Below are 15,782 nucleotides of genomic sequence, written 5' to 3' on the forward strand. Positions count from 1 at the left end.
AAAATAATTAGAAAAAGGAAAGAAAGAAGAAGAAAAGTCGTACCCGGTTACAAAATACCCAGATTCTCGCGACGGCTGCTTCCCTCTACCGTTAACAGGCCCCACAAAATGAGGGAGCTGTTTCCGCATTCCTCTTTCAAAGGGTCTCTGACAAGACGCTGAAGAGACGTTTCCTGCAGTAGCTACCGATAGAATACACAAAAGCAACTTCACATACGAAAATGCATGCCTCAACACCTCGTAGTTTTCGTAAACTCGAATTTTAAACATCGCGGTTCACGCCGACGCTGGCACACCTAGCGTCAAACCAAGAAAACGTACGCATATATAGAAAACTCATCTGGTCATCCCACTGGGGTGACGTCGTTCGCCCATGCAGTCAGCGTGCAGAATGCCGTCACGTGATCGAGCATTACAACAGCAACTTTCAGCAAAAACCAACATTTTTACACCGATATACTGTTGTCATAATGTCTGGAAATAAAAAGTATGTATATACTTCGAAATCTGCGACCTGTTTTGTAACTGCGATAATCCAATTAGCGACTTCCATGGAAAGAGGAACTAGCTACGAGGCTACGAGCTTCGACCTACGACGACTTTGGGATCCAGTGCGCTGTTTCACAGTGTTATAGCGAATTCGGGTGGTCATTTCGTAGCAAAACGGCCGAGCGCTCGGAAATTGCTAGGTCGGCGACCGAGGTGGATCACGTGATCGTTGCCACCCGAACATGATTGCTAGAAATCTAGCGGTTTTAGGTACTTGGATCACGCTAGGGGCGTCGCGGTCGCAAGTCTTCGAGTTCTGTCGTCTGCTAAACCACGTGATTTCAACATGCGGGCCAATGAGGGCACTCGCCACCATTGCAGTGCGGATGTGACGTCACCGGATACAGTTGAGCAATCTGCTGCTCGATCGTTTTGAGACCGGGCAAAAAAAGTGCTAGCTAGCAAATTCCGAGCGCTCGGAAAGCGCCACGCGAACATGCGAGATTTGCTTCATTTTGACCAAGCGAACACGACTGCTCGAGATCTGGCAAAAAAAGTTGCTCCGAAATGACCACCCGAATTCGCCATTAGTGTAGTGTGTGTATTTCCAAGTTTTCTTTATTTGTATCTTTTGGAACAACGACCAATTTGTCGAGGTACACAGACTTCGTTTGACATGCCTCGGTTGTGTCGCCAAAGCGAGATTTCTCGGCGGGCATTCAGTTCCGTACGATACTGCGCGTTCAACCGCGGCGGCAGGTATGGTTGGCAGCGGTTTTTGCCAATCGTATTTGAATAATGCAGACTATGAGACGGACCCCTCAGTTTGAGTACAAAGAACCTCCGTCTACAGCAGTCCGCAGTGCTTTCTTTGAATCTATCCTCCAAGACTGTTGCATCTGGACGTGACGAGGTTAGTGTCTTCTGTATAATTTATACAGTGATTACTCTCCTTGTGAGAATTACGTTGTGGCATGCAGACGTTAGGAGACCATTTACGCAACAAAGAAAGATAAGGATGAAAGAAAAGTTTACGCACTAAATCAAAAGATATACTGTACAATTCCGAGTGTTGTTCAGAATGCAGCCATGCCATTGCAGTAAACAACATCTACAGTACGCAAAATGAAGCTGTGTATTCCGCATCTAGGTTTAAGATTTTAATTGTCACAGCAGTGTGCACCAATGTAGTTCATGGATTCCTTGAACAAGATGTGGAACCAAATGTTGGAAATACAAGGCAGGGTACAAGTTTTCATATATTTGTTTTCCTTATAATATGCAGCATACTGCACATAGAAAAGAAGGGCTCTGGATTCTAAACCAACGCAGTTGAAATCCTTAGTTTACCCCAAGCTGTACTATTGTTGTCTAATCTGGGGACACACCACAGAGGGCAACTCCGATAAAATTGCACTGCACACACACACACAAAAGAAAAAGCCTGGTGTACGACAACCATGTCTACAGGTGCGATGTGCTGGACCTTCGTTGCAAAGAGGCCCACCAGGGGTGCCACTACAATCCTTCCATCCATCCAGCCCCTCATCTCCTTCAAGACATGCAAAATACAGTTGACGAAGTGTTCACCTGGAAATCAGACATTTACACAAAATTGTCTTGCAAATTCAGGATCTTTTAGCGCCATCCCAAATACTTGCCATTACGGTATGAAATCCATCACTGTACCACCTTACAAGGTTCCACTGCTACGGACCAACTACGGAAATCGACACGAACAAATTTTTTCATCTGATTGGAAATGGCCTTCCTGTGTCCAGTTTCAAAACAGAGTTACACAAACTTGTTGAAGTCTTATTAGAGACAGGCCACTATGTTATGTATTTTTTTGTGTGTGTGAAAATGTGCGCAGATCGGTGCAATTGTGTATTTTATTTATGTGGTTGTCATCTGCTGTATGCTCGTAATGGTAATATCTCAGTTACCGCACACTGTATTGGTGCTAGGCACCTCAACAGGCTGATGCCTTTCGTGCCTGGTAGCCTCATTTAACTGTCTAGGAAATGAGATCCTCATAAATTTAATGGCATTTTTTTAACAGTGTTAGGGTGATGACTTCATGGAAGTGGAAGGAACAGGAGAGGAAGACATCTGCAATGGTCATGACAGTTGTCCGTCAGGTACGGGACCAATTTCTTTTATAAATGTGGTATATAGCGTGAAGTTGTTACTAACAAAAAGTTTTTTGTTCCCTTTAAAGGAATCTACAAGTGGTGAGCACGCGTAAGGACTTGACATATCTCAATACAACTTACACCTGCCTGTTGCACATGAGATGTGTGACTCTACTTACACACACAAGCTTCTGTAGGTTCGATGCAAGTATATTTTGAAACATGAAATACAGAGTGCTAAAAATATATCTGAGGTGAAAAATTGAACAGTTCATTGCAGTAATTCTATCTATTTATTTTCAGCATTTTGGAAAATATATAGAGATGGCAAGATTACCTCTGTTGTACTACCAGACCATCTGCTATTGGAGTTCCATGCCCTAGTTATTATATATAATAGCTGTTTGAGGCTATTACATATTTTTTATGCAAGTTTTGTGCCTGTGAGTTCGTGCAAATGTGCTCTGCAGTGATCATACTGGACAGAGAGCTATACCTGCATATAATAACAGTGACTAATGTTCTCCTGCCCATAAACCGATATCCGCACCCTTGGAAGCCACTGGAGAGGCGTGTTAGCTTAGCTCAATTGGTAAGAGCCCAGGGGGCTCAATCGCTTCATCGTCGTTACGGTCGTTACAAGCTAACGAGTGGCGGGAAATTCAAAAAGGTCGGCACGTGACATATTGCGCGTGACGTGTACCAGCCCTACTACTAAGTACTACTGTAATGGGGCACTGTGGGACTGCCAATCTGGATTGCGTTATTGTGGGATTATTTCCATGTCTATGGGTATTATCCATGCTTTTCATTCAAAATGCAGGTTTCTGCAGTATAACGGGATACTGTGAGACTTTCTATCTGGTTTATGATATTGTGGGACTATTCCCATGTCTACGGTGTTTATCCGTGGCTTTCATTAAAAGGCGGGTTTCAGCACTGTAATGGGATACTGTGGGACTGTCAGTCTCGATTACGATATTGTGGGGCTATAAGCAAGTCTACGTGCATTCCCCGTGCTTTCCATTAAAGTTTTCGCACTGTAATGGGGTACTATGGGACCGTCAATCTGGATTACAATATTGTGGGACTATTTCCATGTCTATGGGTATTACGCATACTTTTCATTCAAAATGCAGGTTTCTGCAGTATAACGCGATACTGTGGGATTTTCTATCAGTTTTAGGATATCGTGGGACTATTGCCATGTGTGCGGGTATTACCCATGCTTTTAATTAAATATGTAGTTTTCTGCACTGTAATGGGATAGTGTGGGACTGTCAAACTTGATTACGGTATTTTGGGACTATTCCTATGTCTACAGACTTTACCCATGGTTCTCATTAAAAACGCGGGTTTCAGCACTGTAATGGGATACTGTGGAACTGTCAGTCTCGATCACGATATTGTGGGGCTATTCCCACGTCTACGGGTTTACCCGTGGTTTTCATTAAAAACGCGGGATTCTGCACGTAATGGGGTACTCTGGGACTGTGTATGTGGATTACGATATTGCGGGACTACTTCCATGTCTACGGGTATTACCCATGCTTTTCATTCAAAGTGCGGTTTTCTGCACCATAATGGGATACTGTGAGTCTGTCAATCTGGATTACGGTATTGCGGGACTATTTCGTTGTCTGCCGATTTTACCCATGGTTTTCACTAAAAACGCGGGTTTACGCACTGTAATGGGATATCTCGGGAGTGTCTATCTAGATTACATTATTGCGGGACTATTTCCATGTCTACGGTTACTACCCGTGCTATTTACTCTATATGTGGGTTTCTGCTCTCTAATGGAATCCTGTGGGACTGTCTATCTGGATTAGGACATTGTGGGACTATACCGATGTCTACGGGTATTACCCGTCCTTTTCATTAAAAACGCCGTTTTTTTGCACTCTAATGGGATACTGTGGGACGGCCTCTCTGGATTGCGATGTTGTGAGTCTATTCCTATGTCTACGGGTTTTACCTATGGTTTTCATTAAAAACACTGGTTTCTGCACTGCAATCTGGACTGGACTGTCAATCTGGATTGCAATATTGTGGGACTGTTCCCATGAAAGAACATGAAAGAACTGATGTTCTGAGGCTGGAACAACATAGAAGGGACAAATACATACAAAGCTCCAATTTCCCAAATTAACGATGAAAGATGAAAGTCACTGAAAAGGTTAGCCAGCAGTAGGACTCGACGTATTAACGTGTGTATGCGTGAGCAAAAATGTAAGAGTGAAAGGAGGATGAGTGAGAGAGAGTGGCTGGTTTGTCCCTTCAGATGACGCACCCCTGACGCAGCCCTGTAAAGGCAATCCATGTGGGTTCGAGTCCTACAGCTGGCTAACCTTTTCAGTGACTTTCATCTTTCATCGTTAATTTCTTAGGCAAATTGAGACTTTGTATGTATTTGTCCTTTCTATGTTGTTCCAGCCTCAGAACATCAGTTCTTTCATGTTCAACAATTGCCGCCTGCGTCGATCCCGTCGTGTGAATGTGTGTACGAGTGAGCAGAAATGTAAGAGTGAAAGGAGGATGAGTGAGAGAGAGTGGCTGGTTTGTACCTTCAGATGACGCACCTTTGGAAGTCGCTGAGAAGGCGTGTTAGCTTAGCTCAATTGGTAGAGCCCTGTACCGGCAATCCAGAAGATGTGGGTTCGAGTCCTACAGCTGGCTAACCTTTTCAGTGACTTTCATCTTTCATCGTTGACTTTCATCTTTCATTGTTCCGAATGTCTACGGGTATTACACATGCTTTTCATTCAAAGTGTGTACTATAATGGGATGCTGTGGGTCTGTGAATATCGATTACAATGTTGTGGCGCTATTCCCGTGCTGCGGGCATAACCCATGCTTTTCATTCAAAATACTGGTTTATGTACCGTAATGGGATACAATTCGACCGCCAACCTTGCTTACGGTGCCGTGGGACTGTTCCCATGTGTGCGGGTGTCACCCATGCTTTACATTAAATATGCGGGTTTCTACACCGTAATGGGATACTGTGTGACCGCCAGTCTCGACGACGATATTGTGGAGCTATTCTCACAGGATACTGTGATCCAGATAGAGTCCCACAGTATCCCATTACAGTGCGAAGCATGGAAATAGTCCCACACTACCGTAATTCAGATTGACAGACCCACAATATCCTATTACAGCGCAAAAACCCGCGTTTTAATTAAAATCACAGGGAATACCAGTTGACGTGGGAATAGCCCCAGAATATTGTAATCAAAACTGACAATTTCACAGTATCCCACTATAGTGTAGAAACTCGCGTTTGTAACGAAAACAAGGGTAAAATGCGTAGACATGGGAATAGTCCTACAATACCGTTATCCAGTTGGCAGTCCCATAGTATCCCATTATGGTGCAGAAAACCGCATCTTCAATGAAAAGCACGGGTAATACCCGTAGACATGGACATAGTCCCGCATTACCGTAATCCAGATTGACAGTCCCGCAGTATGGTGCAGAAACCCGCATTATCAATGAAAAGCATGTGCAATACAAGTAGACATGGAAATTGCACCAAAACATCGTAATAAAGATTGACAGTCCCGTAGTATCCCATTAGTGCAAAACCCCGCGTTTTTAGTGAAGAGTACGGGCAATACCCATAGACATGCTTACAGCCTCAGGGTATCGTAATCAAGATTGACAGTCAAACAGTATCCCATTACAGTGCAGAAACCCACATATTTAAAGAAACGCATGGCTAATACCCGCACACATGGGAATAGTCCCACCATATCATAAACCAGATGGACAGTCCCGCAGTATCCCGTTATACTGCAGAAACCCGCATTTTGAATGAAAACATGAATAGGCATGGAAATAGTCCCACAATATCGGAATTCAGATTGACGGTCGCATAGTACCCCATTACAGTGCGAAAAACGCGGTTTTAATGGAAAGCACGGAGAATACCTCTAGATTTGCTTATAGTCCCAGGATATCGTAACCAAGATAAACAGTCCCACAGTATCCCATTACAGTGGAGAAACCCGCATATTTAATGAAAAGCATGGGTAATACCCGTACACATGGGAATAGTCCCGCAATATCGTAATCCATATACACAATCCCACAGTGTCCCATTACAATGCAGGAACCCACGTTTTTAATAAAAGCATGAGAAATATCCGTAGACATGGAAATAGTCCCACAATATCGCAATCCAGACTGACAGTCCAACAGTATCCCACTATGGTGCAGAAACCCACATTATTAATGAAAAGCATGTGCAATACCCGTACACATGGAAATTGTCCCAAAATACAAAAAAAAGTCACATAGACCACACATAGTCGCTTGGATTAAATTGCACGAGACATGGATTAAATTATGTGAACTGAGGATTAAAAATAATGAAAGGAGGATTAATTCGGATGGCAAAGGGATTAAATGTCATGGTATAAGGATTAAAATGTACGACAAAATGATTAATAACAGCGGAAAGAGCTGTAGTGGTTGCACAGAAAGGAAAAGGAGGTCATCTGCATGTATTAGCAGGACCCAATTTCACACTGAATTTTAAGTTCGAAAAAACAACCCTCCTCCCCCCAACTCGAAAAGGTCAGACACTAAACGCAAATCAGAAGGACTCACAGGTATCCTTACACACTGCAGCGGTTGTGTGCATGCACTACGTCTTTGCAGATATGCTATGACCACGTCAAATTTCGACGATGGTTTCCTTCTTCAATAATTTAATTCCAATGTCTCTCGTAAACATCTCCTCAGAGAGTGGTCTCTATGGAAGAACTGCAGTAACGAAGGAAATCTTACGACAAGCGCCATTTTTCAAACTGTTACACTCAATTGAAGGTGCTTAGTGCTTACACGCAACAAGCTTTAGCCTAAATTAGGTTTTTCACTGTTCGCACTTTCTTTTTTGAATATTTTGAACGATTCCTGTGTACTCGTGCCATCGCAAACCGGAGACACGAAGCAGCAGAACAACGTCATTCACATACACACTTCACTGAAAACGTTGGCTATCTGTGTTGTTTTAGTTCAGTGTGAGCACCGCGAAGCAACTGTGGCTATGAGCGGCGTACAGATGTGGACAGATGAAGGAGGACAGCAGGAAGGAATGGGAGACAGGGGGATTAATATGCGTCATGGGCCGACTTCAGGGGGAACTGTGCCGACATTCGTCTGGAAAGTTTTCCGAAAACCCAGGCAAAACCTCAGACAGCGCAGCCGGCGGTAGAATTCGAATCCACCACTCCCCAGTCTTTCAGTACGAACTTGGGTACCACCAACGAGCGGGACGCTATCCGTGGTCTCACGTTCTCAAAAGCAAGGTACATAAACGTTCGAAGAACTTGCACAGTGCTTATCGAAATCGTAAGACACCTAAACGAATCCGTCTGTTACTTTTCATCCATCCGCCGCCCAGTAACACGCACCGAACACAAACATAGCGGCCGCCACGGCGTGTACAATGCATCGGGTCTTCAGGGTTTTCTGCCGCCGCAGCCACCGCTCTTCTGTATCGGTCAGGGTTTCGAAATACGCAACCCGGGTCCCCTCCCAGTCTCCGCGTGGAATGCCATCATCCTAGACACAGAAGGTGGTTCTGTAATTGCCGTGATAGTTTTGTCCTGTGTCTAGCAGTGCACGTCCCGTGGTATAGCTACTCCCGTCACTGCTATCATTGGACCACGCTGTCACTGCCACAACCCTTCAGTTTCAACGCACGCGGGTCCAGCATTCACTATGGTAAGTGCGTTGCTCTTGGCGCTAACGCTCATGTTGATGCAGCTTATACTCACAGGCCGGAGCCATGAAGCGAATATCGTATTTGGAACATATGGCGAGGACTCACCGAGAACTCTTGTAACAAAAAACGTGAGGGCACTTATAAGGCGATCTGGTCTAAGGGCCTGCACAAGCAGCACTTGCTGGAAAGGTGACAGCATTCGTGCCACATGCCCCGGAATTTCTTGTTCGCAGTGACTGCTCTCTGCAAAGCCACGCCACATGTCCTCTTTCTCTAGTCGCAGTGGTGCCCACATGTCCGGGAATAAGTTCTGTAAGCGTACATCAGCTCTAGTCACTCTTGATCAGTATTCTGCAAACAATTTTCACTTTGAACCTTACTACCTTGAGAACAGCGACTGCGAGAGCACGTTCGTCCTCGAGCCATCCGGGAAGCTCCGATCTAATGCTATCTTTGTCGAACTTGAGGTCTGTCAGCAGCATACCTGTAAAGGCTTCCCATTCCTAGGATGGACAAACAATAGTCAAGTAGTTCTGTGGTAACATAGGGGAAAGTAGTATACATAGCCTCCTGCAAATTTGAAACAGTGGCACACACTTACGTTTTCTTTGAAAAGCTCTGGGTACATTCCATGGACAATATGCAGGGCAAATGCGAGTCGATCTGACTTTAACAGTCCTCTGCTGACGTTTTCGTACACAAGTCTCTGGAAACACTTGAGAATCTCTTCTAAACGTTTTTCTTGCTTGTGCTCTGACTGTGAATGAGATGGGTTGATTTTTATACAAACATCACAGTGATCCCAATGCAATTTGTTCACGCGTGTAAAGGATGTTCACGAAGGTGATGTAGCATACAGCAAAGGCCGTGTCAGCTGTGAGGTAAAATGGTCGTTCTCCCTAGCTACGACTCACACGAATTATTATTATTTTTCATGTATTACTGTCATGAATGACTTGTCATGGATGATATTTAGGCGGCAGTACTGTTGAACGTACCACGTGATGCAGGCTGCACGAGGACTGACTGCAACCACTCAACAAAAGCGATAAAACGTAGAAAATGTCGGCTGAGAGGTGACCCATAAAAAAGCAGGACCTGCTGCTACTCTGCATTCGTGTTGGCGACAGATAAATTAAGTTACGTAATACAATGACAACGAGAAAACAAAGTGGCTCAATCTAAAAAGGATGTTAAAAAGGAGAGATTAAAATCGAAATAGCCAGTTGGTACAACATGGGTGTAGAGAATAGGAGATTTAGAAGACCCTCACAGACTGATATGCTGCGGAGATAATGTTTCCTTTGGCGGGTAATTAGTTGACATTAATTAGTAACTAAGTAATGTCTGCAGAGAATCGTCTCACGTGAAATTGGATTGTCGGGATGATTTTCTCCTACTGACACCTACGAAACGACTGAGGGACATAAGGAATGTACGCGTAGATATTCTATAGCACTGCGAATGCCAACAGTCGGAAGAATTCCTTCCGTATCTAGGCAGAGACAATAACGTGGAAAAAGCACGCCACCTAAACAGGTGTAGTCAGGAGCCAGGGGGGGAGGGGGAATATGTTTAATACAAAGTAAAGTCCTGGAGTAAAAGTGGAGTAAAGTTGGAATTAAGTAAAGTCAGGAGTGAGGTATAACGGTCTCCCCTGTATAAACTGAAAGCTGACCTTTTTCAGCATATTTTTACGCAAGATTGTAAACATACAGAGGCCTTTGAATAAAAGCTTGATTCCTCCGATTGATTGGTTACCTGACTTTTCCTCTAAAATAAGGAGAAATAGGGGACACAGAAATGTAGGAATATGGCAATTTGACCGTCGTGACCAGGTTTGAAGCTTCCATCTGACTCGTGCGATCTAGTTTACGTTCGCTTCCGGCGAGGAATGGCGGCACTGTCGGAAATTCTTTACTATTACTTTTTCTTTTGTCTTGCTTTGCTTTCCTTCAGCGCTCTAAGGAAGTGATGTACTCGCTGCCAGCATACAGAACATGCTAGCAAATGACAAAACCATTATTTTCATACACAGGGATCTGGAAAAATCCAGTAAGTTTGTCGGATTTGTTGATTGCAATCAATTCCTTGACTGTTACTGTATAGAATGACATCAGTTTGACCCAGGTATCGCGGCCCTGCGTGTCGAGACAAGCGATCCTGTTGCATCTCCCATGGACTCTGATGTATTGAAAATTTGACAAACTTTAATTCTCCAAAAATCAGTGGATCGCTTCAAGCCTTCGGAGATGTGTCATTCCCTAGACAAACTCGAGAGGAACATGCCTGTACCTGGTTCGTGTAGAAATTTAGCTAGGTTCACGAGAACCCTGTGAACAAAAATCCCACATAGACTTTCTTGAGAGCTGATTGTGCCTTAAACTTGGCCATACTGTGGTCCTTTCTATATTAATGGCAAGCGTTGTGCAGGAAATAGAAAAATCTCCAGGCGCCCTCAATAAAATGATCTTAGCTTCTTACTAGCCCCGGCGACATCCGTTCTCATAAATCAATCAAGCGCTACATAACCACGCAGATGTCACAGGAATTGTATTCGAATTCAGTGTCCAGCGACACTCTCGTATTCTCTCACTGACACTCCTCTCTGTGTTAATTCACCGTTGCTATGCGTGTACCCTATGTATCATAACAAACTCTTCCCCTAATTTTAAATATACACGTAAATATATTTCTACCGCGGTGTTATGACGACTTTCGTCGCGGTCCTCCGTATTGTTAGCACTGAGTCTCGGGCAAAGCGGAATATTTTTACCCCGTGTTCTTTTGTGCACTTACAGATGTCTGCTTGAGAGCCATTTTGAAGAGGTTCAGGAAGGAAGGAAGGCTGAAGACATACATGCTGTTCAGCTTTGGTAGCTCACTGATCAGGAAATGTAGAGAACTTCCAAACGATGCCAGTGGTAAATAGGCTTGTCTTTCCTAAGAGACGTATTAAGACATCAGGAACGACGTTTGAATGAATCACAAGACACACAAGTCTCTGGTAAGTTAGTTAATTAATAACCTCATCCAGGGCCGCTTGCAGCTGGTGCGATTCTTTGAGAGATGCTTCAATGCCAAGACTGCTTGCCTTCGTACGTTGCAGTGAAGCCAAAAGAGGTTTGTTTGCCAATAGGTTACCATGGGCCGACACAAGTTGCTCAAGAAGCGAGTCTTCCAGTTGCACCACTTGAAGTTGCAACTCTTCCTCTTTTCGCAGGAGCTCACTCCGGCGTTGTTCCAGTTCGGGCTTTTCATGCTGTAAAACTGCCTGTAAGAGCTGCGGAGAAACAATTGATATGGGGCATTCGACACATCTTTTGCTGTCGTGGTTGCACGAAGTAAGGATAATACCTGCTCAGAGAGTCCAGCTCGTGTGGTGGTGAAATTCACGATGGTGACTACAGATGCAGCGTAGTTGGGTAAGTTAACGTACGGGTTACGTGTAGCCAAAAAAAGCTTGAAATCGTCGTTGTAATCCACTGTTCTCTCCCCAATCTGAATGGAATTCCTCGGCCCTGAAAATAATACTTGTGAGCAACACCTACAATGCAACATCTACTATTAAGCGGCACAAACGAAAGATAAACGAACGCTGTCACATGGTTGTTAAGGTGCTCCGAGCACCACGCAAAATATACCAATCAAATTCCTAGCCAGTTCTTTGTAATTGAAGTGTTATGGACAGCACTTTCAATGCCGTGACATCACTGTCAGCAATTTCCGGTTTCTGTACCCGCAAAGTTTCCTCAATCACCTTTGTCTCGGCCTCACATCCTTGCGACGTCCGCCAAGGTTCGGTTTGCTAACGCTTACGTGACCGTAAAACTGAAACCGGATGTGAACATGACGTTCGATTTCCTTGTTTATGCTTAAAGATGTTTCTTTTCTTGTTTATCCTTTATCCTTGTTTATGTTGAGATCTGAAAATCTGCCAAACTTTCACGGATGAAATTTTGCATATGGCACCACCTAATACCCCTGTCACAATGACTAATTTAGTGTAACTTTCAACGAATGACACTTGCACTTAGTAGATGGGTAGAAATCCAGCGAACCGGTAGAGATGTAGGAAGGGAGTTGCCTCAGGACAGAAGCCGCCGATATTTCGAACAGAGACTGTTCTTCTTCTGGGCCCAGAAGAAGAACAGTCTCTGTTCGAAATATCGGCGGCTTCTGTCCTGAGGCAACTCCCTTCCTACTTGCACTGAGTGTCATTCGTGCGCGTCATTCGTCATGCGTCGTGTCACCCTTTAGTGACACTCGGAAGAAAGTGCACTAATGATTTAGTGAGTTCCTCAAACTCAGTCCACTTCACTTCGGCGGACCGAGTGCGTAGCCTCGACAGCAGGCTCTGAGGTACAGGTAAAACTATTGGTAACCTTGGTAACCACAATATTTTAAGCAAGTACTTTAAACGACGTGCTTAGTTAATTTTACTACGCTGTAACATTGTGTCAAAACAACACGTAATTACTCCCGCTAGCAGCCTGTGAAAACTATGCAGTCTTGCGATCGCATGCGGCCGTATTTGTTGGGGTTATACGAGCTACCAGAAACGGAGCAACGTTGCTACGCAATACGCATTTGTGTCATATGTCAGAACCCAAAGGCAAATTTTTTTGATCAAAGAAACACACTCTTACGACGGGATAGTGGCGCACGCCTAAAACTTTTGCCGTCGTTCATTCTCGTATGTCGTCATTGTGGTGAAAGTGACATTCGCTTGGGAGGAGTGTACTTCACGAAAATTACGCTAAATTTTCCCGTGTGACAGAGGTGCATTTTACAGTCGAATATAACCCCCAGTTTGAAATCATTTGCAAGCTCCGGGTTGTCACTTTAATGTAGTTTCAGGTACAGATAAGTTTCAAATCTTCTTACAGAGGGATGACATGCGTAGACTCCGAGATTTGAGAGGAAGTTTGCCCGCCCTTTTAGTTCTAACCGCACCATTCCCAATTTCGGATTCTCAAAAAGAAGCTACATAATGTAGATATCTAGTGACATCAACACTTCTGATAGTGTTGGTACTAGGATTGAGCTTTGTTTGACGTACCTTGGCTGATGAGCTCCTTCCTTAGAAGAGGATACAGGATAGGCTCTATTCTGTCAACTTCCTTTATGAGTAAGGCTTTACCAAACCGAACGGCCAGCTCCAAAACAGTCACGAAGTTTGCATCCTGCGGTGGAGGTCTTACTTTAGATCAAACTAGACGGTACCACTCACAAATGCTTTAGAAAAATTTTACGTGTTGAGTAACGACTTCAAGATGTGAATCCCGGAGATGTCTTTCGAGCCATACTGTCGCTTGTCCCGATGGATCCACAAGAAACGGGCAAAGCGAAGTCTGTAAGATGATACATAGTGTACTTATTTTGTGCGGAGTGCCTTACCAAGTGGCGTGAACCCTCGTTAATATGATCACCACCGTTCCCGCAGATTTTGGTCATAAAGCGAGTCGTCATACTAACGAAAAGCGCACAATCCGCTAACCTCAGAGACCGCTTCGTTCCGGCCATTAGGTGCACAACAACAGCAGCAGCACTGTGTGACTTGGCCTCGTGGTCACTGCTGTTTTAAGCACTTCAGTGCTTTGGCAGTTCGAAAAGCCCTATGAGTAATTCTGAGGTCAACAACATCAGGAGTCATCCCTAACCTTGGTGCCCTACTTCAACACATGTCACCCTCTGCCTGAGGTATGTGTGTAGCCTCTCTCTGGGGCTACTCGGCGGGTCATATGACGTGGTCATAATAACGAGAAGATAATACCTGTGTTTGACCCTACTTGTGACAATAATCTCAGTCATTGTCGGATAAGCGGATTGTCATGCTAACAAGATGGATTTACATGGCGGCGGAACGGTATTCCCAGGAAAAACGGTCATAAAGTGAAGGAAGGGAGTTGCCTCAGGACAGAAGCCGCCGATATTTCGAACAGAGACTGTTCTTCTTCTGGTACTAGGCCCAGAAGAAGAACAGTCTCTGTTCAAAATATCGGCGGCTTCTGTCCTGAGGCAACTCCCTTCCTACATCTCTACCGGTTCGCTGGATTTCTACCCATCTACGGTCATAAAGTGAGTATGTCATATTATCAGGGGTCATATTAACGAGGGTTCACTGTATATTTCTTTTTCATGCTTTGTCTCATGCAAGACTCTACCACTACAGCAAAGTTCTAACTACCCCGATGTGGGTTTTGATATTGGTGCTAGGGACCTTGTTGGTACATAGCAAAACGGTATGAGCGAAACGGCGTTTACGTTGGTTCAAATGTCCTTGGGGCACAAAGACGCCCGACGGCAAACTTTAACTCACTGGACACCCAGACCAGAACAGTCCTTGCTTGAAGATCGCTTAACGTTATGACGTTCCATACCAGAAAAGCGGTTTATGTGACTTCGGAATACCGCCAGGAAAACTACTCCCCGAGAACAATATTTTCGACTTGGATACCTTGCTTAAGTCGTCAAATTTTCACTTTCACACTGTTCCAGTTTTGTTACCACGCAAGCATTGTATTCCGAATGCAATTAGTAGAAACATCAAAGGGAGGTTAATTTAGCAACTTAGCACGGTTAGCCCTAGCGTTCAGGAAGGTTTCAGTGGTCACATATCACCAAAGCAATGGATATTTTTTTAGATAAAAATCTTATCATTACCCGGGCGAGACACACTTGATGTATAATTAATGTGCAGAGTGCGTAACAACGGCCGCTGTGGCAGTCTGTTATAATATTTGCCATGTCCTACCTGCAGAATGATAATAGCGTTCTCCAGAGAGAGGGGATCTGCTGGCAACCCTTCTGTCTTCCAAGTCAGTTGCTGTTTTTCAGTACCAAGAAATGCACTTGGTACAAAGATTGGGAGCCCGAGTACTTTACACCATAATGTGAGAGCTGCAGCCCGAACATCTTCAGAGCAGCCAGACAAGTAGGTTAGAAATGCGGACGCTGCCAAGCAGCGCAACGGTAGCTCTTTGAGTTCTTCCTCCATTTCAGCGAGCTGTGAAAGGACAATGTACGATGGTCACTTCCTGCGAAACCTGTTGACACGTTGGCATCGATGCCTGTGTCTTGTGAAAGTATAGCCTGTATGGTCACGTAACCGCTGGTGAAAAAAGAAAAGAAAGAAAGTAACCTCGATTGACCCTGTTGAAGTACGTAATTATCTTCCCTCTTGTTAACATTTGTGTTTGGCTGAAAAACGAATATGCGGCATAGTTCGCTATGGGGAGCAAACAATACTTTCTCTGTATGCACAATATTAAGCACATATTTTTGGACATTGAGTGCACTGTAGAACAGTACTCGCGACATCTTTGCTGCATAAATCTTTTGAACAACTGGTAACGCTTTGTAGAACGCGAATAACTTTGCGGCAAGAAGTTTACCTCATTTTTGAACTAACGCTTAAG

The 15,782-nt window shown here is 44.3% G+C and overlaps 1 protein-coding gene across 1 annotated transcript in view; it reads right to left on the reverse strand.

Moving 5' to 3' along the window:
• The window catches only part of LOC135394443 (cytoplasmic dynein 2 heavy chain 1-like), a 156,271-nt gene that overhangs the window by 51,393 nt on the left and 89,096 nt on the right, over positions 1 to 15,782 (reverse strand). Inside the window, exons 30-38 of the mRNA XM_064625182.1 lie at positions 15,119 to 15,370; positions 13,617 to 13,715; positions 13,424 to 13,547; positions 11,719 to 11,882; positions 11,390 to 11,644; positions 11,161 to 11,304; positions 8,963 to 9,118; positions 8,745 to 8,864; positions 8,467 to 8,671 (exon numbers count right to left, since the gene is read on the reverse strand). Of these exons, the coding sequence (XP_064481252.1) occupies positions 8,467 to 8,671; positions 8,745 to 8,864; positions 8,963 to 9,118; positions 11,161 to 11,304; positions 11,390 to 11,644; positions 11,719 to 11,882; positions 13,424 to 13,547; positions 13,617 to 13,715; positions 15,119 to 15,370 (1,519 nt within the window). The remainder of the gene's footprint in view (positions 1 to 8,466; positions 8,672 to 8,744; positions 8,865 to 8,962; positions 9,119 to 11,160; positions 11,305 to 11,389; positions 11,645 to 11,718; positions 11,883 to 13,423; positions 13,548 to 13,616; positions 13,716 to 15,118; positions 15,371 to 15,782) is intronic.

This window comes from Ornithodoros turicata, chromosome 5, assembly GCF_037126465.1.
Source record: "Ornithodoros turicata isolate Travis chromosome 5, ASM3712646v1, whole genome shotgun sequence".
Taxonomy (NCBI): domain Eukaryota; kingdom Metazoa; phylum Arthropoda; class Arachnida; order Ixodida; family Argasidae; genus Ornithodoros; species Ornithodoros turicata.